The 23,365-nt window shown below is 38.2% G+C and overlaps 3 protein-coding genes across 6 annotated transcripts; 2 read left to right on the top strand and 1 right to left on the bottom strand.

Annotated features, from left to right (window-relative positions):
* Positions 1-95: 95 nt before the first annotated feature.
* ttbk2b (tau tubulin kinase 2b) lies at positions 96-11,042 on the top strand. The gene is made up of 15 exons (XM_079888610.1): positions 96-296; positions 1,823-1,963; positions 2,832-2,979; positions 3,129-3,202; positions 3,324-3,464; positions 3,606-3,710; positions 4,275-4,340; positions 4,464-4,556; positions 4,631-4,756; positions 4,827-4,984; positions 5,077-5,272; positions 5,860-6,071; positions 6,163-6,616; positions 8,360-8,979; positions 9,250-11,042. Exons 2-15 carry the CDS (start codon positions 1,895-1,897, stop codon positions 9,566-9,568), a joined length of 2,781 nt encoding a protein of 926 aa, XP_079744736.1. The 5' UTR covers positions 96-296; positions 1,823-1,894; the 3' UTR covers positions 9,569-11,042.
* churc1 (churchill domain containing 1) lies at positions 10,999-13,716 on the bottom strand. Its single transcript, XM_079888615.1, has 4 exons — positions 13,581-13,716; positions 13,125-13,260; positions 12,967-13,037; positions 10,999-11,948 (listed from the first exon to the last, which is right to left on the bottom strand). The coding sequence occupies exons 1-4, from the start codon at positions 13,617-13,619 to the stop codon at positions 11,856-11,858; spliced, it is 339 nt and encodes a 112-aa protein (XP_079744741.1). The 5' UTR covers positions 13,620-13,716; the 3' UTR covers positions 10,999-11,855.
* Positions 13,049-23,109, top strand: znf106b (zinc finger protein 106b). 4 transcript variants are annotated; one of them, XM_079888613.1, is made up of 13 exons: positions 13,050-13,128; positions 14,689-14,804; positions 15,719-15,780; positions 15,856-16,056; positions 16,214-16,271; positions 16,512-16,573; positions 18,720-18,917; positions 19,289-19,876; positions 20,088-20,340; positions 20,436-20,487; positions 20,787-20,935; positions 21,690-21,750; positions 22,759-23,109. In XM_079888613.1, the coding sequence occupies exons 2-13, from the start codon at positions 14,709-14,711 to the stop codon at positions 22,785-22,787; spliced, it is 1,809 nt and encodes a 602-aa protein (XP_079744739.1). In that variant the 5' UTR covers positions 13,050-13,128; positions 14,689-14,708; the 3' UTR covers positions 22,788-23,109. The 4 variants fall into 4 exon arrangements, with proteins under 4 accessions (XP_079744740.1, XP_079744739.1, XP_079744737.1 ...); XM_079888611.1 differs by having other exon boundaries at positions 22,744-23,109; XM_079888612.1 differs by lacking the exon at positions 13,050-13,128 and adding an exon at positions 14,278-14,547 and having other exon boundaries at positions 22,744-23,109.
* The last annotated feature ends 256 nt before the right edge of the window (positions 23,110-23,365 follow it).

The raw sequence follows: 23,365 nt of genomic DNA, 5'->3' as shown, positions 1-23,365 counted from the left end.
TAACTATATATATATAAATAAGTGTGTGTGTGTTTTTATGTGTTATTGTTCTAAACGATGTTTGGGATCAAACCCAATCGACCAGATGTGACGTCACACATCGGTCCGCTCGCTCAGTCATCGAGTGGCCACTGCTGATAGAAGTGAAGCAGATAACGTGAACTTCGGTCGTTATTTTGTGTTTCTAAACGTAATGGGATTATTATGTCCAACATTTCATATCATCATGGTCTATAGAACAGAAGAAGATGTTCTGAGGTCTTGGGAAACATCTTGGTCCGCTGCTGCAGACAGAGGTAATGTAACGTTACACACCGGGTACCTGAATGAGCGCGTGCTTAGCGAGCTAGTCCGCATTATAAACGGGATTACAGCTGTCACTACATTGTGTTGCCAATGTGTAACCTGGCAACCGTATGTTCAATAATAGCTGTATGTTGAGGCGCATATGTAACGTTACAGTTTGGCTAATTAGCTAGCGCGGTGCCGTTTCATTGCGCTGTTTTGTACAGTGATTTGGCTCTGGCTGATGCTTTAGCTTTAGCTAGCCTTGTCCTACGTCTCCTTCTGTTATCACTGGATGCGGTAAGGGCAGAGAAAGACTCAACCAACATCTACAAGACAGCGGCAGTTTTCAACGTAGCTTGTGGATGTTAGCATAAGCTAAAATGCTCACAATTCATTTACACATCCAGCTAATAAAGACACGTATCAGGCCAGCTGCAGCCACCCTTAAGATGATCCTTATTAAAACAGTAACGTTACTGCATGCAGACTGTCATCCATCAGTTCTGACTGCTGGGGGAAACATTGTAGTATTGATAGTTTAGTACAGATTCAATGACTAAATCCTGAGTAAAAGCCTTTTAATAGAATTGTGTCAATTATAATGTTATATTTTAAACTACAGTGAACATTTTTGTTGTTGTTTGTAAATTTTTAAATACATTTTAAAATCAAATTTGTCATACTTATTGATATGATTAAAAAAAAAAAACACTTGCCAAAGCCTTACAGAAACAATATGTATAAACATTTAACAAAATTGTTAATTTTAGAGTTTATATATTTAAGCTGTTTTGTGTTTGTCAGAATGGGGGGAAAAAACTTGACAATTTACATATTTTTTGCATTTGGCCTGTGACATAAATCAAATCACTTTATTGTCACTACACCATGTGACATAACACTGCAGTCAATTATTGACAGTATAATACTATGCATAATATACAAAAAATAATACATATATCATTCAAGATAATGCACATTATCTACAAGTCTAAGGAGTGGTAAATAAGTTGTAGAATGTTTCTCAATATGCATTTAGGCTCTTTTATTTCTTATAGTTAACATCAGAGCCGAGGTTCTTATAACTAGGCAGCCATATAAAATAATTAAGCTAGTATTTTGTAGTCTTTGTGATTTAGATAGGGAAACATAATCTGTCAGAGTCAGTGTCTTGCCTATTTTATTCTTGTTTCAGGCCTACAGTAAGCCTGTTCCTCAAGGATTTGACTGTATTTAGCACCCTAGCAGTGAGAGTCAAAGAACCAGGGCAGCTTCTTTTACATATCTTGTGTTCTGTTTAAAAGACAACCTTAGGACAGGTCAGATTGATATAGTTTAGCGTGCCTTTACAGAAGGAATGGATGCAGCCAATAAAATGCACATCATTTTTGTCACATCTACAGCCATCATAGGCAAATGAATCTCTCTTATGTCTGCAAACTTCTCTGGAGGCTTTAATTTCTGCTGTAACCCTGACCTGCAATTCCAACTAAATGAAGACTTGATGTTTTTCTGATCTTACTGTGATTTTCAGTGAGGACCCGAGCTCACTGATGTGAGGTGTAGAGCTTCTCTGAGTGTGCTCAGTCCACTCTTGAGCATCAGGATGAGTGGAACAGTGGAGCAGACTGATATCTTGGCTGTCGGGAGCATGGTCCGGGAGCGATGGAGAGTGGTGAGTTCTTTTGAAGGAGCTGTATTTAGGAGGACAAGGCTTCAGAACTATTCAGAGACTCACTGTTAGTTTCGTAGAGATGCTCTGATAGCTGTCAGATTCCTTTATGCAAACGTCTGCACAGACAAGGGGATTTTTTCCTTTTAAACCCAGTCAAACGATACACTGCAGGTGTGTTGAGCTGTGCTGACATCAGCACGGAAAACTGTACAACATGCTGACAAATAGTCACGAGACACAGCATTTTATTTCATGACAAAATTGTTGTTTTGCTAGGACATTTTATGTCATGCCTGAACAGAACTGTCATGTAACATCTGTTCTCCAACACAAGTTTGAAAGCTACCTACTCAATTATAGAAGGAAAAAATTCATTATTTTTATAAAATGCATTAAATTGATCAAAAGTGACAGTAAAGACATTATTTTTATTTCAAATAAATGCTGTTCTTTTGAACATTCTTTGCATAAAAGAATTCTGAAAAACAAAATGTATCACATTTTTCACAAAAATATTAAGCAGTGCAGCTGTTTTCAACATTGATAATAAGAAATGTTTCTTGAGCTGCAAATCAGCATATTAGAATGAATGCTGATGGATCATGTGACAATGAGGATTGGAGTAATGATGCTGAAAATACAGCTTTGCAATCACAGGAATAAATTACATTTTTAAATGTATAAAAAAATAGAAAACCTTATTATTAAATGAAAATATTTCACAATGTTACTATATTTTTGATCAAATAAGTGCAGTCTTGGTGAGCATACGAGACTTCCAAAAACAATTAAAAATCTTACCGACCACACATTTTTGAACAATAGTGTATTTTGTTTCATTCATTCCAAGCTTTCCTTTCCTGTTTAGTTGAAGAAGATTGGTGGGGGTGGTTTTGGCGAGATCTATGAAGTCCTGGACCAGGTGAACCAGGTCAATGTGGCTCTGAAAGTGGAGTCTGCCCAGCAACCCAAACAGGTCCTGAAGATGGAAGTTGCAGTTTTGAAAAGACTTCAGGGTAAAGATGAAGACAGACGTTTAAGGCCTATATTAAACAAACATGAAGACGCTAAATGAAGAAGCTCTGTGTGCTACAGTGCTACTCTATTATGGGCAAAAACAGTATATATAACATTCTCTATTTCTTTATTTTGAACCATTTTGTAGGTAAAGACCATGTTTGTCGTTTTGTTGGCTGTGGACGCAATGACCGCTTCAACTATGTGGTCATGGAGCTTCAGGTAGGGCGTCAGATGGTTTATTCTTGTGTCTGAATTGATGGACGTTATCTCACACAAGTCATAGTAACTCAACAACCCTGACTTCAGTCACCTGAAGTGATGTTTGTCCATTGAACTGCAGGGAAGGAACTTGGCAGACCTTAGACGCAACGTGAGCCATGGCACATTCAGTGTCTCCACCACACTCAGGCTGGGCCGACAAATCTTGGAAGCCATTGAGAGCATCCACTCTGTGGGCTTTCTGCATAGAGACATCAAACCCGTAAGTCTACTCTCTCACAGATAGTCCTGGGCATAAAAGCACTTTTAATATTGACTATAATTTATTTTTTCACAGGGCATGTCTTATTCTTCCTTTTTAGACTATATAAACTAATAATCAAACCTTTTCTTTTTCAAACAGTCCAACTTCGCAATGGGCCGACTTTCCAGTACGTGCCGAACCTGTTATATGCTTGATTTTGGGTTGGCACGCCAGTTCACAAACTCATGTCAAGAAGTCCGTCCAGTGAGTAATCACAGATATATTTTAAAGCTTATGTTTATGAAACATCACTCTGTCTTTTTAAGGATGGTATTGTCATATATTAGTGTTGCTTAAAGGGATCGTTCACCCCAAAATTAAAATTCAGTTATAATTTTTTCACATTCATGTTGTTCCAAACCTGTAGGACTATTACTTATATTACAGACTTCTGAAGTCATATGAAAGATTTTGATGAGAAATAACCCAAATTTAAGTCAGAATTCAGAGCTCATGAGAGAAGCAGTGATGTATGATTTGTGAACGAATGGGTCTTTCGAGTATGAATTTTTTTTTTTTTTTAATGAATCAGTTGTTCTGGTTCACAAAAGTCATCTAAATGATCATTTTATGAATCAGAATCATACTAAAACTCTCATAAATGAACCAAAAAGAGGTAGAGGTGGATGTGAAGTTTTTTTAAGTGAACATTGACTTAAATTTCAATGTCAAAATTTTGACAGAATTTTCATTTCTTTGATTGACCTTTACCTGTAATGTGTTTCTATATATTTTCTTATGACTGCACATTCTCTTTATTGTCCAAAGCCACGACCAGTTGCAGGATTCAGAGGGACCGTCCGTTATGCTTCAGTTAATGCTCACAAGAATAAGGTAACTCCTCTCTTTTTGCACACATTCTCAAGCCAATGGCAGATGCCGATCAGGTGTCCTTTACACAGCAGGTCATATTACTTGTTCATATTTCACTAAAATGCACATCCTTCATTTTTAAAGGAAATGAGTCGACATGATGACCTCTGGTCATTATTTTATATGCTCGTGGAGTTCATGGTGGGTCAGCTACCCTGGAGGAAAATCAAAGACAAAGTAAGTTCTGCTCAAATGATAATTTTCCATTGATAAAAGATCTGCTGGTATTCTTAATCCTGCTATCAATATAGGAACAGGTCGGAAATATGAAGGAGACGTACAACCATCGCCTCATGCTCAAGCACCTCCCAGATGAGTTTAACATTTTCCTTGACCATATCTCCAATCTGGACTACTACACTAAACCGGATTATCAGGTCCAGAGCCATTCTTTAGCAGAGATTTTTGTAAGCGTAGCCATACACTAACATACTCATTGTGTTGTAGCTCTTGATGTCAGTCTTTGACAACAGTATGAAGAGCTACAATGTGGTGGAAAATGACCCGTATGACTGGGAGAGAACGGATTCAGAGGACACGCTTAATGTTGGAACCCTGACAAACACAGCCCAGCAGTTGACCCGCCTCACACCTGCATATTTGGGGTAGATATCCAGCATCAAATGATTCAATGCTGTATTGAGTCTATAGATAAACTGTTTGAGGTCTACATTGTCAAATGAATGTTTCCTCCTAGCATGGCCAATGCCTCTGTGATCCCGGGTGATCTGCAGCGTGAGAACACAGAGGACGTCCTTCAGGGTGAACGCCTCAGCGAGGCTGATAATTGCACCCCCATCCCAACACAGCCTGCGCAGGGTGCGGATGTCTGGGAGGATATAGAGCATAATCGCGACCGAAACCTCAACCACGTTCAGCCGCAAATCAGAAAGGTACTATTCAGATGGGATGACTGCTAATCACTCTGTTACTTACTTGCCTGTAAACTTGTCGCCTTTTGGTTAAATTTGCCATTCTGGCATTAAAATAAACCTTTCACGTGATTCGTGCAAATCCAGGTTTTTTTGGGGGGGTGGGGGGTTTATATGAATGTATATCTGAAGGGAAGGGAACACTGTTTCAGTGCCATTTTCTTTTCCATTTTCCGCATCTTGTGATTGTGGTAACTGCTGTATTTCTGCTTTTTGATAAGCACCACCTACTGTCAGAGAGTGAATTTGCATTTTCATCCATTTTATTTCATTTGTCAAGACCAATTATGTAACATCCATAATCATTCATCCCGCTGGAATGTGAGGTTTATCGTTTTATAAAAACTTTTTGTTTTTGCCAAAACTTGTATTATTTGAACTTTTACAGTTTACATTTTAGGATGTTACCATATTCATTAGAACAATTCATTAGAAGAATTTAAAGAGTAGGCCTATTGTTACTTATACCCTCCCCATCACCTTTTTCGCCAGTCCAAATAGTATGTATTGAAGTCGGAGGTAGTCATGAGCTTGTGTTTCTGATTCAGGTGGCTAGTGAGGAGGAGCGAAGCAAAGAGGGCAACCAGAGCCCCAACAGTGGCTCCATCCAGGGCTCTCCCAGACGTGTGCGCTCAGAGACCTTGCTCATCGACCGCGTGGCTCCTCTGCTGAGAAGGATGCGCCATAGCCAGAGCATGGGGCTAGACAAGAGACTGACTCCCGAACCCAAACCCACCATTGAACGCTTCCTTGAGGCCTAGTCAGTAAACAAAGTCTTAATGAACTTCCTTATAAATGTGAATTTGGTCCCTAGAGACATCATAACCACTTCTCCTTCTTCGTCTCATTAGTTTAGGCAAGCAGCGGCCAGGTATGTCACAAGACAGGTCTGTCTGTCGGGTCGAGCAGGGCTCTTTGGAGGACGAGGAGGGGGCAGCCAGTAGCGGTTACGTTGCAGTCAACCTCAGCCCCGTCCCTCAAGAGGGTGACTCACAAGAGTGGGTCCTAGTTGAGCTTGAAGGCGCTAGTGGTTCAGCTGGCTCTAAACCAGATGAGGAGGAACGCTCAGGACTCTCGCCACGCTCCTCCAGCCCCCTCGCCCTCCCTCGCACCTGGTCCGACCCCTTGCCTCAGCGTGCTAGCAGCCTTGCCTCAGCAGAATTCCACACCGGTGTCTGCCACACTGGACCTCCATTCGCCAGACTTCCGGGTTTGTCTGGCGTAATAGGCCTGTCTGGATTAAGAAGACTTCCCACAATACAGCCTGCGTCAATGGTCCACCTCAGCAGGTCTAATCTTGAGCAGGTAAATATCTCATGCTACATTCTGAGTAGAAGAATTTGCATTCCTAAACAAAAGTCCACATTGTGAGATATCAAGTCACAATTATACAACTGTTAAAAAGTTTGGGGTCGTTAAGATTTTTAATGTTTTTGAAAGAAGTCTCTTATGGGGGTAGTAGTCAGAGGGTGTTCCGGTTTCCCACAAAGACATGCACGTTAGGTAGATTGGATATGCCAAATTGTAGGAGTGCTGGGTTGTGCCAAATGCGTGTGTGGTGTGGACCCTGCAAATAAGCTGGAATAACACTAGGACTATGATGATGAAAGAAGTCTCTTACTGTGCGTTCACACCGCCACCGGTTAGAGCGTCAAAATTTGCTCTGGCCGCCCTGCCAACAATGCTGTAGAAAGATTCGTGGACGTTCTGACGTAGATCGAATGCTTAGTCTTGTAAACTTCATTTAAAGGGGCCGCAAAGCAAACAAGCATGTTGATCGGTATTTGTGCAGACTGACCACAAGTAAGGTATAGTTAACCTCATGAAATCTTTTAAATGTGAAAGAAAGAAATGTTGCCTACAAATAGTGTTGCACGCTTTCTTATCAAATTCACATCACTATGGATGATCAAGTTGTTGCACATAGGGACATGTTGTATATTATTGGGAAACCCGCCACAGCAACGATCAACCCTCTCCTCCGTTTTGCTTGGGAACTAATGTGGTCGGAACCAAAGTTTACAGGACTGCGTTCTCTGGAATCCTCTCAAGCGGAGGACTTCTACATTCCGATTGGTTGCCGCCGAACCGCGTCATAGCTCATTACCATAAAGTTGACCTAACTTCAACTCTCCTCGCCGCCCTCACCATCCAAGAGCTCGCCTCGCATTGAAAATGAATGACTTCCGGCCACTTTGACGCTCTCGCCGGCGGCAGTGTGAACGCACAGTTATGCTCACCAGGGCTGCATTTATTTAATAACTAATATAGTAAAAACAGTAATATTGTGAAATACTACAATTAAAAAAAAAGCTGTGTTCTATTTTAATAGATTTAAAATGTAATTCATCCCTGTGATAGCCAAGCTGAATTTTTAGCAGCCATTACTCCAGTCTTAAGTGTCACAAGATCCTTCATATGATGATTTAGTGCATTTCTTATTGTTTATTATCATTGTAAAAAATCATCTGTGCTGCTTAATATTTTTATTAACATTTTTAAAGATTCTTTGATGAATAGAAAGTTTTATAGAACAGCATTGATTTAAATTAGAAATCTTTTGTAATATTATAAATGTATTCACTGTTACTTTTGATCAATTTAATGTGTCCTTGCTGAACAAAAGTATTCATTTCTTTTAAAAAAAAAAAAGCATACAAATTTAGAAAAGAAAAAAAAAATCCTTAACTTTTGAACAATAGTGTACCTGTAATGTTAAATATTAAAGACAGAAAATGACAGTTATTTTCATAATGTTTCATTGTGTAAGAGAAACTGTAGCAGTACGTAGTGATCGGTTATGGGTGCATTGCAGTAGTTTCACTGCAACATCGTCTCGGATTTTGGCCAGCAACTTGGATTTACACATTACTGTATATCAAAAACATCAGATCAAAAGTGAAGCAGGCTCAGAAAATCTCACCAGAGCTCATATTTTGGGCAAGAAAATGATGGTACATAAAAAAACAACAACACATTTTATAAGAGTATTATCTCTGCAGGGCTCCATAAATAATGTCTTGTCTCTTAATGCTATTCTTTTCTCAGTCATCCAGTGCAGTGCTACAGCCCATTCAGCCTCAGCAGAAGACAGGAGACAACTCTCAGCCTGACAATCCATCAGGCGCTGCGGAAAAAGAGCACGACCACGTGTCAGGTATTTCACCCTCTAAAAGCCCTCAGAAGCCAGATGAACACATTATCTCTGTCAAGGCCTCTGACAAGGATGTGGAGAGTGACTCGGGCTGTCCTGACGGTGGGACTCCTTCAACCCCTAACCAGGGTGAGACAACTGGACACAGTGTTGATGCAGCTCCGGCATCACCTCGTGAACTCTCCCCCCGAACCAGTCGCATCCCGGTCCGTGACCCGGACTCTCCGACTCGCAGGGGTTTTCCACCTCTGCTTTCCCCATCTCTGTTGCTGTCATGTGAGCACTTCCCCTCAGCGTTGCTGCGTGACAAGTTCACCTTTCCCACCGGTTCTCGAGGGTCAGACTGGCAGGTAGAGGAGCCGCTCTCTCTGTCTTCCTCTTCTGGACCTCTGTCAGGCAAGAGTAAAATACCAAGACCCATAAGCCCCACACTAGTACCGGATCAGCTGTCTGCTCGATTTATTCCTCGGCCGCCACCAGGCAAACCGCCCCTTCGCACAGGTGGCGAGAACAGGTGAGAGAAGCAAGAATTTCAAAATTAGTATTTTCATAATGGAGCAGCTTCCTTGTTTCACTGTATTGAGTTGTCCTCATTGGCTACACGCAATAACCACACATACAATGAGGCGAGTGTAGTCCATGAAAACTGTTGTGCTGGTTCTTTTTAGATAATCAAAAACATACAGCGTGACCAATGTAGTCCAATTGATGGTCCAGTTCGATTCATGAACATACTAGTTTGAATCAGTCTGAAATGTGATACTGAATGTTATTGTCCTTTCAGACGCAGACGCTACCGCATTCGGGCTAGCAGCACCGGTGACACGGACCTCTTGGACAACCTCTCTCAGCTCATGCATGAGCGAGGTGGGATGGGCGTCAGCTCCTCTCGTTACCAGCGCACCACCGCCTCCTCTCTGCAGCGCTCGCTAAGCTCCTCCCCTTCCCGTTTCGAGGGGGGTCACAGCCAGTCGCCAAGTAGCTGCTCAGCCTCCCCGCCTCCTCAAATCAGTGACTTGCGAGGAAATCACGGGTCAGGGTTCTGCACCAGAGTCAGAGCAGGAAGTCCCGAGAGCAAAACCACAACCAAAACGAGCAAATAAAGTGAAAAGCTTGTAATCGATGGCGTGAGTTTCAAAAGTAGCTTTTAACACCACATGATGAAGCCTGGTGAACTGTAGCCTTTTTACAAGTGGTGTTTTGATAAGTAGAGTGATAAAGGACCGGGTATTTGCCGGTTGGTTGTGACTACTTGAAAGCATCATGTTTTTGACATATTAGGAAACCATGAAATATTAACATGCTGAACTTTCCATTGACGCTGTGTAACTTTGTCCTAAAAACTTGCCCATTGCATTTCATCGTGATTATTTTTATTTATTTATTTTACACTCTATATAGTTTGTGCCATATATTGTTTTTGTTACATTTAAATCATCATCTTTTTCATGTTTTTTTTTGCACATTCTGGTTTACATACCTTACATATGTCAGATTTTAAACACTTTCTATTTGCCACTATCAGTGAGATTGTTTGAAATGTGAAAACAATGGGACTGCACTTTACTTAGTAACTCATTGTATTCTGTCAAACAGTTGCATGTTTCAAGTTTTGTTGACACTCCAGATACTCTAACCTTACATTTTCTATCTTTTTTTATTTTATTTTTTATCATTGGTCAAAGAGTTTAATCTTAAATGCTCATTTCAACCCATAACCGTCTATACAATGTGATATCATTCACGTATACCGGTAGGTACATTTGGTCCAAGCAAGCATGTGTATATATGTATTTCAGGGAATGTATGTACTGTAAACTGTATCATCTATAGAATGTATTTATTTATTTATTGGATGTGGTTACGTACCTGACAATGTAGCTTTATTACTTGCTACTGAGTGAATTCGCCATCACATTAAGGGTCAGCAACCTTGCAATTGCCAAGTATAATCTCTTCCATGCCTGCAATATCATACTAACAGTCCCTGTAAATAGTTGTAACATCAGTAAGACACTTGCCGATATATTGCAGTGAAACACTACAGACCCTTAAAGGAACTCTTGATTCAAACACTATAGTCTCATTACCATATTACTTGAATACATCAGCAAGAACAGTATGATAAATTGGCTGTTTATACCAAGATCAAGCTTCTGTGGATTTTGGGATTGAATTCTGTCATGGCAATTTAATTGAAAGTTGTCTAAAGAGTGAAAGAAAGGTATTGTAGCTACCGAGTCATTACCACGACTTCATTGTGTGCTGTGCAGCTAGAATAGTTGTTTTGTTCTGAATCGTGTTTTGTCCTCGGAAAGTACTTTTACTTTAAAAGCATCCATATAAGCCCACAACTTGTACATAATCTGAACTGTATATAGATATAAATATATTAAGAAACGGAAATTCCACCTCATGCTTCATGTACTGTATTTTGCTAACAAACATATTTCAATCAGGCAAAAAAGTTACCATGTTGGAATGTATATGTATTCATATTAATGGAATAAATAAGTACTCAAGTACCAAATGCTTGATTTTGTGAATATTTTAATAAACGAAATGCATTGTTTCATAGTTTTAGACAAAGCATACAAAATATTTTGTTGCATTAACACTAGAAATACAGTATGAAATCATATAGACTGAAATGTAAGTATCAGTAATAACAAGCAGGGATCTGATTTTTAATTTTGTGTGTACCATTTAAAACATTTCATCTATCTAAACCAATCATGTTCTATGTAAGTGTTGCATAGTAACAAAAATCCTCTCTGAGAGTTGACAAATTGCAAATCCATTTAAACCTAACCTTTCTTGCGAGTCAGATATTCCCACTGCAGACTCATTTAATTGGCAATAGAACAACACTACATATGAAGCCCAATTCACAGTGCACCGACAGTCACCAGATTACAGCACGTCACTTCTCCGACATTCTAATTCCAATTAAGCATTTTCAATCGGCGAAAAAACAAGCTCAGACAAAACCCAATGAAGTGTCTGTTGCCGCCTGTCGTTGCTGTGTGAATTGGCCTTAAGATGGGATAGGAGAAAGCATTTTACCATGGGAAACAAAACACACTTTCCTTTTAATAGAGTGAGCAAATCAAACATGATGATCATGGGATGAACACAAGCATAAGGAACCATGGCTCTTAATTAGGTTTAAAATTTGTAAATGACTCTCAAACTCATGTCTTTATGAGTCGGAACCATACTGTGAACCTTAACGCCACTCTTGAAGCAGTAGAAACAAAGAACACGATGCATTCTGCAATATATTCTCTTGGATTAATTGTGACAGTGTGTCGTCTTTGCATATTTCATGGCTCCCTCCATCATGCATAACCATGCTCTTTACAAAGATTACAATTCCCTGATAATACTCTAGAACAGAGGAGCTGTTTGTCTGGGATCGTCTGGCAGAACACTGATGGAATCCTCTGCTTTTCCACACAGCATACACAACATTGTGTATTCCTGAAAAAAAAAGAATAATATATAAAAATCCCCTTTAAAAACCTAAACATACCATACCAAGCAAATCCTCTTAATTTGCCTAACATTTTAATATCCATGTACTGTCCTATTTACATAAACTTAAAAGTATGGCTCAGAATATTTTTTTTTTCTAATTTGTTCAATTTATCTAGAGATGGATAAATTGATCTCCCCCCCCCCACCCCCACCCCTACCCCTACCCCTACCCCTACCCCTACCCCTACCCCTATATACACCTCTTACCTCATTGATTGGGTTGATTAACAGAGTGTGGTCCACTCCTGTTTAATTAGGTTTGATTGTCTGAACGTGCTCCTCCCGAACTTTGTTAATAAAACATCATTTTTCATGACTGATATAAAATAATTTTTGTTTTAATGTCCAATAACTGATATTCAGCAAAGATTAGTAAGTACTGTTACTTCTGCTTTTTGAGACAATAACTAAATAATTATTAGACTACAATAGTAATAAAACAATTAATAATGTATAACGTTTATTATCATTACTACTTAATGCAATATCTATCTATCTATCAAAAATCTAACCTTTCATTGAAGTAATAGAATTGAAAGTGGGGGAGAAATCACGAAAGGTTGGATTTTTGATTTAACTGCTTTTTTTTTTAATGAAAGCTTAAAAGGATATACAATGCAGATTTATTTTTATGGCCATCTTTGATCATATTGGATCTAGATGGATGGATTTCTGGATGGTTGGTGAGTGGCCACCACGTTCCAACTAAGTTTTTTGACAGAAACTTTCCTTTAATAAGCCTTTATCTTTATCTGCTGTAAATCACAAATCTTATGATAGTTTGATAATCTCCACTCAGTTTTCACACAATATTAGTTGTTTTCATGCCATTTGCATTACATTGTACCATTTTCTTATCTTCAGAAAGATCTTTTTTTTTCCTTCCCATATTGCATGAGAACTGACTTGCTCAATAATGTGGAACAACCTCTTTTAGTGCTGAACTGAGAGCACGGCTCACCTGATAGTCATCCACCACAGTGAAGGTGTATTCATGTCTGGCTATGACATGATCACAGTTCTTGCACATATCTGAGGAAAAGCAAATAATGAAGACGTCAGTCTGAGGCGTTCAGCGGAATATGTCCATGCAATGATGTGACGTGTCACGTGACTCACGCAAGTAAGTGACGATCTCCTCCTCATCCTCATTCATGATCGTCCTGTCACTGATCAGCACAAAGTCTCGCTGGTGACAGTTGGCGCAGCCGAGAAAATTCATGAGATATGAACCATTCTCGAGACAGGTATTACCCTATTGCACATAACAGGTGAAATAAACACTTGAAATACAATTCCTGGCAAAAATTTGAAGAGTCTAACACTGTCAATAAATGTAAATAAATAATACTCGCTTGAACCCAGTGCACAAATAAACAAAAATTCTAATTTTTTTGAATGAATTCAAAAATTTGTTATATAGTTTGGCTATCTACTAAGCACAAAACTTTTCAGGAAACATAAGTGCAGTGATGCTCATCTTTGACTGGAAACGAACAACCCGCGCTGCATTTGCCTCTTATATGGCAGCAGGATTCGCGCGAGGTGTGCCAGTCACAATGATCATGAACTCACCCTGTCGGGATATTGTTTCTGCATACAACCAGTACACATTTCGGATCAGTCAGTTAAGAAAACTTATAGCACAGATCAGAGCACCGAGACGCTTCCGTGTTCGCGTCTTCTTCTGTGAATTCTCTGTAGGATTGGTGAGTATAGCGCCCCCATCTGTGCGTTCATCATATCTGCGATTGAAAGAGAGGATCGTTGTCTTTTTCGTTCAAAAATGTGATAAACTGTTAAAAAAACGAGAAAAAAAAACGTGGCCCTACAGATTTATTTATTACATTTGTACACAAAAATAGAATGTCATAAATCCTTTTTTTTATCTATTTTTTTGTGTTGTGTGTGTGTATGCTATATAGTCTGTAATAAAGTTTGATGACTATTGGAATGCAAAATAAACATTAGATACATCCAGGAATTGGTCCTCAAATTGTTTCTCCAAAGCCCCACATCACCATTGTAAAGGTCAGCATTCGAAATCCGACAACATCTGACTTTTCCACATTTTTGGCTAAAATGTGTCAGTTAATTACTTTGAAGTAGAAATTATAATTAATGTGACGTGGCGCATATATTTTAGCAGATTTGACTAACTTTTTCTTTTCTTTTTTTTTACTAATTTGAGAACCACTACACTAGGGGGAGCACCCTGTTTCTTCAGACTGTCAATCCTTACAGGCCATATCATGTCCACTGAATTAAGACACCGATAAATGTATAAAGTGAAAAATAGCAAGTTGTGTTTTTTAGTCCCATTTCATTCAGTCCATCAAAGCTCAAAACCAGGTTATAGCTAATTTTGTTCAGGCAAATCGCATAGGCTCGTTTTAACTGCTTGTTTCTTTGCGAGATCTGGCAACACTGTTTTACAGTCAACATGGTCTGATTTTGCAAGCACGTGGATGGATATCTCAGCATACTGACAACAACTAAATTACTAATTTTATTTTGGGTAGATTAATATAGGCTATAATTGGTACGTAACCTCTGTGATAACATGCTATTCACGACAAGAGTCTCCCAGCAAACTGCTCTGAATGTCTAGAATTATTTAAATGTTCTAACTCCGTCTCAAACATTTTGCTTTACGGTTTTTTTTTTTTTTTTGTACTAACAGTTACAGTAAATAAGGCAGACATGAAATCCAGAAAGAAGATAAAGTCCAAGAAACCCCAACCCTTCACACCGGTATACACGAAATGTTTGGTCTGCGGTGAACAGTATGGAGATAAGGTTTGTCGGTTTGTTTGTTTACGGTTTCATAATTTCACAAATAAAATAGTTGACTTTATTTTATGATTTACTGTATTATTGTGATTTTGTTGTTTTTTAAAATGTAATTTAAACAGACATTACTAACATATGCCTCAGACTTCAAGTGTTGCATTATTGTTTATATATTAATTTGTTTATTTTTGGGCGGGACATATAAAAAAATAAAAATGAAGGGGGAAAAAAAGCCAAAAAGATAGTTATGTATTTGCTAAATGATAGTTTGTTGGGACGCTCTATTTGATTGGACAAAATGAGTACGTGCAGGATGAGTCATCAATATTTTTTTGTTCGTTTTCAAGGAAGAGAAAATATTTTTCTTTTTTTAAACGTATTAAACAATTGAAGCACAAACATTTAAGGCATACTTCAACTATCATTCATATATACATATGTTTTTTTTTTTGTATACAGAATTTAGAAAAACAAAACCGAACAAAACACACACACACACACACACAAAAAGAAGAGTGAGATCTAGTAACAGGAAAAAAAAAGCTGTAAGAAGTTTCAGGGCATTTCTGTCCGTCATCCATTCAAGAAATTTTGCAAATAGTTTCAAATAAATCCTCCATCTGTTGAAAATGGGGTTTAAACTTTAAAATTTAAAGTACTTATCATTCAAAAAGATTCCAACTTTAATTGAGAAATTGAGACATTCAAAGGGTGTAGCGATATATTTTTAGATTGAAAGCCAAAATTCATATACAAGAATGTTCTACTGTTCCAATTTCTTTCTCACAAATTCAATATGAATTGCTCTCCCAATTAAATCTCTCATGTAAAAAGCAATTGGATGGATAAATGGCGTTCAACATTTTAAAATGTCACTTCTTTGGCTTTAGTAAAAGATAAATATCACTCCTTTTTTACAGAATTTGGACACTCATATGCATTCTTATATCCACCATGAGGCAGTTGAGCATCTCAAGGGCAGGTATGGAATTACAGAGCACTGATTATAATGTCCTTCTCAGGTATAAAAAGAAAATATGCACTTTTGATATTGCAGTGAACAGTTGCATAAGTGTTTGGCATGTGATGTGTCCGTGCTGGGACTAGAGCAGTACAAGGAGCATATTGCCACCCGCAAGCACACATTCAGTCTGTACAAACTCCACAACAAAAGAAAAGGACAAAGATATCCTCAAGTGAACTACAATATTGACCTGACTGATGAGGAGTTTATAGCCCTTCAAATAGAGCGAAAAAAGTAAGTTTACCTCATATACATTCAACTGTGTAATACAAGTTTTTGATTAAAAAAAATGGTCGATGAATTGCCTTTAATTCCTGGCCTGTAACTGGCCTGTAATTTTTTTCAATATTAATATGGATCAAAGATGCAAAAGTTATTTTCATCCATTTAGGAAGATACAAAAATGTACGGAGACTTGTTTTGTCTGCTGTCAGAGTTTCCCTATACAGGTTAGTAACTTTTTTTTTTTTTTTATGCCCTGTCTTTCCTTTATGAGTGATAAACTTGTAGATAAAGGCTAAAATAACCAGCTTTAGCATTTTTCATTGAATTAAAGATTGGATCATTTGGCTTTTTCATTCCCAAATTGAACGTTTTATGGTTATTTTTATGCTGTAAGCACATTATGGCTTAGGATGTTTGTACTAGATCTGTTCTTTTTATAATTACCTTTATCTTTGCTGTCACAGGATTTGGACGCACATATGCACAGTATTGTCCACCATCAGGCGATTGAGCAACTGAAGGGCAGGTATGGGACTAAAATAGATTGATTGATACATCTTTTAGGGCTGGTTCACACAAAACGTGTTTTTACTTTGAAAAACGCATGGCGCGGACAGTGGAATGGGGGAAAATCGTACGGTCGGAACTTATTTTAAAGGGGACCTATTATGCAAAATTCACTTTTGTATGGTGTTTGGACATAAATGTGTGTTGGCAGTGTGTGTACACAACCACCCTACAGTGATAAAAATCCACTCACTCCTTTTTTTTTTTAATCCCCATAAATCATAAGCAGTCTCTCCAAATGACCTGTTTTCAGAATGTGGCTTTAGTGACATCACTAAAGCCACAGGCCCCGCCCACGAATGTTGACTGTCACTGCCGTTATAACTTAGACCCGCCCTGATAGAGTTCACTGCGAGTTGTACACATCCGCCATTGCTGCAGCAATGCACTCACGAGAAGCGTCGAAGCATCTCCCAAGCGTTGAAGGTGTTGTAGCTGGATGTATTCATTCACATAGCTCTCTCTATTTACTCTTGAAATCTGCCAGCCACTGAAGACGAGGTGGATTCATTTTGTTTTCAAAGAAAATCCTCCCTCAACTCTACAGAAATTTATGTAAGTTACTTATGCACTTCTTATACTGTTTACTCAGCTCTAACAGTGATTTTCTGAAGAAAAACTGATGCTTCATCTTTTGTGTGACATACTGTAAACTTTATTAAACTCATCAGTATATTTTGTGTCATCATTCAGACAATTCAGATCGTCAGACGGAGTCCTACAGCAGGCTTGCATTAAAGGTCCCGTTGCATGCGATTCCATGTTTCAAACTTTAGTTAGTGTGTAATGTTGCTGTTAGAGCATAAATAATATCTGTAAAATTATAAAGCTCAAAGTTCAATGCCAAGCGAGATATTTTATTTAACAGAAGTTGACTACAAAAAACGGCTCGATTGGACTACATCCCTCTACTTCCTTCTTTAGTGATGTCACTAGAACCGTTTCTTGACTAACCTCCGCCCACAGAAATGCTCCCTCAACTCTACTGGCTACTTGCGCACTTCTTATAACTTAGGCTACTGTGTTTACTCAGCTCTTACGGTGATTTTCTGAAGTAAAACTGACGCTTCATCTTTTGTGTGATGTACAATAAACTTTATTAAACTCATCAGTACATGTTTGATCATCATTCAGACAGCAGACTTGTAGGCTATTAATAAATAATGGATACATAGCCTACAAGCAGATGACAAATACGTTATAATAACCGTAATTAAACTACTAAACCATACCTGTTTCATCTCTATACAGCACTCTGACTCTGTAGGCATTATTGTCCGAATCGAAATGAACGCCGTTACTGAGAGTTTCTGATATTATCATCAGTCCGTGAGATGAATTTTTCCTGACAGACTGAGCGCGAGCTCATGAAGCTCCGCCCCCTGGGTCGTCCAGCAGCACCTCATTTGCATTTAAAGGGGACACACTGAAACAGCTCGTTTTTCTGAGCCCCCAAAAAATGTCAATTTAAACATGCTGTAAAAAATGATCTGTTGGGTATTTTGAGCTCAAACTTCACATACACACTCTGGGGACATCAGAGACTTATTTTACATCTTGTGAAAAGGGGCATATAACGGGACCTTTAATAGTGGATACAAGCAATGCCAAATAGGTTATAATCGTAATTAAACTATACCTGTTCCAACTCCATACAGCATATATTCTCTGACTCTGTAGGCATTTTTATGGTCGAAATGAACACCATTACTGTGACTGTCTGTTTTATTATTATCATCTTCCCTGTTCTGGCTCTGATCGCGGCTGCTTAGGCTCCGCCCCCTGTGACGTGAACCAGCAGCTCATTAGCATTAAAGGAGAAGCACTAAAACAGTGCGTTTTTCACAGACCCAAAAAATGATGATTTAAACGTGCTGTAAATAAAATTCTGTTGGGAATTTTGAGCTAAAACTTCACATACACACTCTGGGGACATCAGAGAATTATTTTACATCTTGTGAAAAGGGGCATAATAGGTCCCCTATTTTAGAACCGCGTTTTTAGAACGCCAGTGTGACATTAGTTGTTCTGTATTATGACAGAATTTTAATATTAAACTATTAATAATAAAAAGTGAAAATAAATGTATGCTCTTCTTTCTACAGTCCACAAGTTCATAAGTGTTGGGCCTGTGACATGACTAAGACAGGAATGGCACAGTTTAAGGTGCATATTCACACTCTTTATCACAAATACATGCTGTTTGAACTCCAAAAGATTACAGCAGATGGAAAAACTGTGGACTACAGTGCTGAAATTGATGATGAGCTTAGAGCCCTTTGTTACCAAAGAGATCAACAAATGTAAGCTTGCCAGCTCATACGTTATGTGTGTGTTTTGAATGAGTGATGGTTGAGTGACTGAACAGTGTGGAACATTACTGAATGACCTTTTAAAAAAAAACAAAAAAAAACCAAGTTTATCAATAGCCCTAAGGCACAAAAGTGTTTTTGCATCCCACCTCGCTGCTTTTGTTACAATTTTTGAGAGCATATGCGCAACATTTTCAAGGTTAAGAACTTATTTATGTGTGATTCATGTGTTGTGAATTGTTTCATGAGAAGTTCTCCTGTGTGTACAAAATAAGAAAAATCTATTTTATTTTAAACACAAGAACGTGTTCGATGTGAATGGTCCCTTGACACTCAGTGCTGCTTGTTTTCTTTATTATAAGGCAAGAGAAAAAGAGAGAGAAAACAAAGAAGCGGAAACAAGCAAAATTGAAGAAGGCACAGTTGTTAAAATCGAAAGAAAACACAAGTGAGATTGTGCATTTAACAAAACCTGTCATAGGCAATGAAGAGTTCACAAATGACCAGTTGCCACAATCATGCTATCTCTTCGTCTCTTGGGAAAATCGAAATGACCACCCAGCGTCTTTCCAGCTTAACCAAAACCTGCCTAAACGGAGACAAGAGAGCATACTTGATATGGACAGATCAAACGAGCCACTTGTGAAAATGCCTCATCTTGAGAACCCATCAGAGGATCTTCCTCTAGCAATGTCTGCTCATGGCACACCGACTCCAGAAATTGAAGATGGTACATCTGCTGGGCCTACATGTTCCCCGGGACTGGTCCAAAGCAGGATGAAGGCCAACAAACCCAACTTGACAGCAACAAAAGGAACTTGTTCAGTACAGAGGGCAACGACCAAGAATGAAGCTGTAATTCCCAAACCTCCACTACAAAAACGCAGTTGTTCCAAAAAGTCTATGAGGAAAGTTAAAGCAGCATCACAGAGTAAAGAGGGCACAACCAGGTGAATAAATCATGAATTTCACTTTTTGCTTCCCCTTCTTTGAGACTCATTCTTTCATATTATCTTTAGTTTTAACATTTTAAAAAATCACGTTTCATAAAATTGGATCCACAAGCATGTTTCTGACTTAAAAGGCTTCGGATCCTTGATGAAGATCTGTTGTCTCTGACATTTAAACTGTGATCTCTTTAACATCTCTTTTTTTTCTTAGAGAAGGCATGAATGGGCAAGAGCCACACGTTGATTCTCTTCCATCTGGAACTTCACTGACTGAAATGTTTGAAAGCCAGGCTTCAGCAAATGACTGCCAGGCAGTAGAGGTTGTTGAAAACTTTCGACCTCAGACTGTGCGTGTTAAGAAAAAGAAATCAAAAGCTTGTTACACAGAACAAGGAGAAACATCATTGGAGAACAGCTTTGAAACCAACTCTTGCAACATCCAGAAAAACAAGGGAAAAAAACAAGTATGAGAGTTTTAGAGTGAAGTTGTAACAAGTTATTTATATAGAAATCTATAGAAATGCTTGTTAATAGTTATTTATGTATTTTTTTTTCATAGGACATTTCACATAACGATCTGAATCCCAAGACAAATAACAAAACATCTAGAAGTGAGTATTACATTTTATTGTAGCTTTGATCAGCATTTGTTATTTCAATTGATTATTAAACTTTTTTTTTTTTTTTTTTTTTTTGATTAATGCAAGGAAATGCAAATTTGAGTTTAGATTTCTTTTTTTTCTTTTTTATTAGGTCAGATGTCCTTTTACAATTTAGTCATGAGTTATTTGCCAGATGTTAATCAGCTGTAATTGATAATTCAACCGTCTCTCTACCATCATAATCTAATTGACCACAGTAATATACTTGTACATATCATAAAGTTTATCTGTGTGTATATGATTCTTAGGGAAAGTGAAGAAGTTGTTGACGCTGTCTTCGGAAGAAGATAAGTTAACCAGCTCTTTGGAGGATGTAGGCGAGGAGTTGTTCCTGGCGTACTCTACCCTGCAGAGCGCTTACACAGAAGTTCAGCGTCTACTAGCTGTTAAACAACAGGTACGTACGTGGCTGCTCCATTAATCACCATCGCAAGCTCTTTAGTTTTCAAGTCTACAATTTCTTTTTAAATTAAGTCTGCACAAAAAGGAAGCTGTGATAGACTTTTCTTCCCTATTGTGACGAATATCCGAGAGAAACGGCTTCTGGAATAAAGAAGAAAAAATGAAGGAAGGGACTTGATTTTGCCCATCAGGAACTGATTGGATTATTTGTGGTTTTCTATTGCTGTGATCTCATGTGAGTGACAGGTTGTCCCGCCCTCTCGCCGTAAACACATCATCAGAAAAGAGAAGAGATGACACATAGTTACAAGAGGAAGGGAAGTTATTTTGATTTAAGATTATGCGGGAACATGCATTTTTAAAATTGATATGCATAGATAAATCATTTATAATAAATACTGCAATATTTATTGCAATTTAATATTTAATGATACTGTAATTGGCACAATACCAATACTATATATATATCTATCTTTATTTGTTTGTTTGTTTGTTTTTATATGTTCACACTTTAGTTTTGGGTCAAATTCTCACTATTAACCAATAACCTCAATAATCTCCTAATTACTGCATATTAATAGTTTGTAAGGTAGTTGTTAAATTTAAGTATTAGGTAGGATTAAGGGATGTAGAATATAGTCAAGCAGAACAATGCATTAATATGTCTTTATAAGTAATAATAAACAGCCAAAATCCTTGTATGTGTATAATATAATACGCACACACTATATCAATTCTTCTGTTGTCAGGTAACCTCAGAGATGGCCTCGCTCAGGACGAAGCGCATAAAGACTCTGCAGGATATGAAGAGTAAGAGTTCCTTTATCATCTCATATATTTTTTTCAGTTCAACTCATGGACTAACAAAGTATTCCTACTTTTTTTTTTTTTTTTTAAATCTGAGATGAATATGTAATATGATGCTCGTTTATGCTTAAAGGACAAGTTCGGTATTTTACACTTAAAGTCCTGTTTACAGATCGTTTCCGATGAAATAGAACGGTAAAGATTAAATTTTGGACAAATGCTGCTGTCCCGAGAATTTTAGGTTTCTTTCGCTTTCCCCCCCACCAGTAGACTGGTTGTATAGGTGCACTGGAACAATCCTTCCTAAAACACATTAAACTTTCGTTTACAAAGACGTGAAACTCACCGAGTGGTCAGGGGTGTTCACTGATATGCTCACACAAAAATCGCTGCAAAATATGCTTTCCAACAGGTGTTTTACCATTCGTTGTAAAACTGTGGACCTATTTTTCCAAACGTCTCACACCCGTACATTCTTCCGTTGAGAGCTTGAATAATAGACACTCCAGCCCAGTTGGTGGCGATAATGCACCTTTGCAAGCAAACCACTGGTATTTCATTGTTTGCGATCCACCGTAAAAAAAAAACACGAAGAAGAAGAAAACAACCCCACTTCAGTTTCTGGCGGCGGAGTAATCCCGTACCTCACAGCACATCCAATGCAAGTTAACTGAGTTGGACAAAAATTACGATAAAACCTGTTGGAAAGCATCTTTTGCAGCGATTTTGTGTGAGCATATCAGTGAACACCCCTGACCACTCGGTGAGTTTCACGTCTTTGTAAACGAAAGTTTAATGCGTTTTAGGAAGGACTGTTCCAGTGCACCTATACAACCAGTCTACTGGTGGGGGGGGGGAAAGCGAAAGAAACCTAAAATTCTCGGGACAGCAGCATTTGTCCAAAATTTAATCTTTACCATTCTATTTCATCAGAAACGATCTGTAAACAGGGCTTTAAGTGTAAAATACCGAACTTGTCCTTTAATGTTTTGTCAGATCTCACTCATTCAGACCAACAGGTGGGGCTAAATGCCTCCTGACAGCTGAGTGAACCTCTGAGGAAGGATTCCTCTTAGCCATCCCAGGGAGCCTTAAGGAGCAGCCGCACCATAGGATTCACTCCCAGGTGTATCTGATTCTGGACCTAACTCTCAGTGAACACAAATGACCTCTGTGAGCATGCATCTCATCTGAGAGCGCAGACTGCGTCATTGTAACGCGGTTTTATTGCAGTTCACATTGGATTATGCTCTAACTTTGTCAGATTGGTGCAGATTATTTCTAAGGAAAAAAGCAATGGCTTTTTAAATCTGATTCTGGCATGATAAAAATGTAATTTCTATATTGAAATGTAAAATTGCATAAAGTTTTTGTGTGAGGTACTTTGTCAAGCTACAAGGACATGAAAGGAGATGTCACAGACTACTCTCTGAAGATTCAGGTATATTAAAAGATTTTCATAATAGCATCAGCAGAATATGGACATTCACTGCATGGTACAATAAATAGTGTAGTAATATGGATATATCAGTTCAAATAATATTGCTTACAAGACAACATATTAGGATATTCATTCAGATTTACTCTCAGGTTTGTAATTATTTTCCTTACAGGAATC

This window comes from Squalius cephalus, assembly GCF_949319135.1.
Source record: "Squalius cephalus genome assembly, chromosome: 12".
NCBI classification, from domain to species: Eukaryota; Metazoa; Chordata; class Actinopteri; order Cypriniformes; family Leuciscidae; genus Squalius; species Squalius cephalus.
The sequence above is the reverse complement of the archived record's forward strand: the minus strand, read 5'-3'. Positions and strand labels throughout refer to the sequence as shown.

Bases quoted from the DNA above. Each gene is read 5' to 3' on its own strand.
- ttbk2b (XM_079888610.1), top strand. From the start codon at position 1,895: ATGAGTGGAACAGTGGAGCAGACTGATATCTTGGCTGTCGGGAGCATG. The intron at 4,557-4,630 runs GTAAGTTCTGCT...CTATCAATATAG, and splicing joins GGAGGAAAATCAAAGACAAA to GAACAGGTCGGAAATATGAA. The intron at 4,985-5,076 runs GTAGATATCCAG...GTTTCCTCCTAG, and splicing joins CTCACACCTGCATATTTGGG to CATGGCCAATGCCTCTGTGA.
- churc1 (XM_079888615.1), bottom strand. From the start codon at position 13,619: ATGTGTACTGGTTGTATGCAGAAACAATATCCCGACAGG. The intron at 13,261-13,580 runs GTGAGTTCATGA...TATGTGCAATAG, and splicing joins AGAAACAATATCCCGACAGG to GGTAATACCTGTCTCGAGAA. The intron at 11,949-12,966 runs GTGAGCCGTGCT...TTTTTTTTTCAG, and splicing joins CTGTGGTGGATGACTATCAG to GAATACACAATGTTGTGTAT.
- znf106b (XM_079888611.1), top strand. From the start codon at position 14,709: ATGAAATCCAGAAAGAAGATAAAGTCCAAGAAACCCCAACCCTTCACA. The intron at 16,574-18,719 runs GTATGGGACTAA...TTCTTTCTACAG, and splicing joins ATTGAGCAACTGAAGGGCAG to TCCACAAGTTCATAAGTGTT. The intron at 20,341-20,435 runs GTATGAGAGTTT...TTTTTTTCATAG, and splicing joins AAAACAAGGGAAAAAAACAA to GACATTTCACATAACGATCT.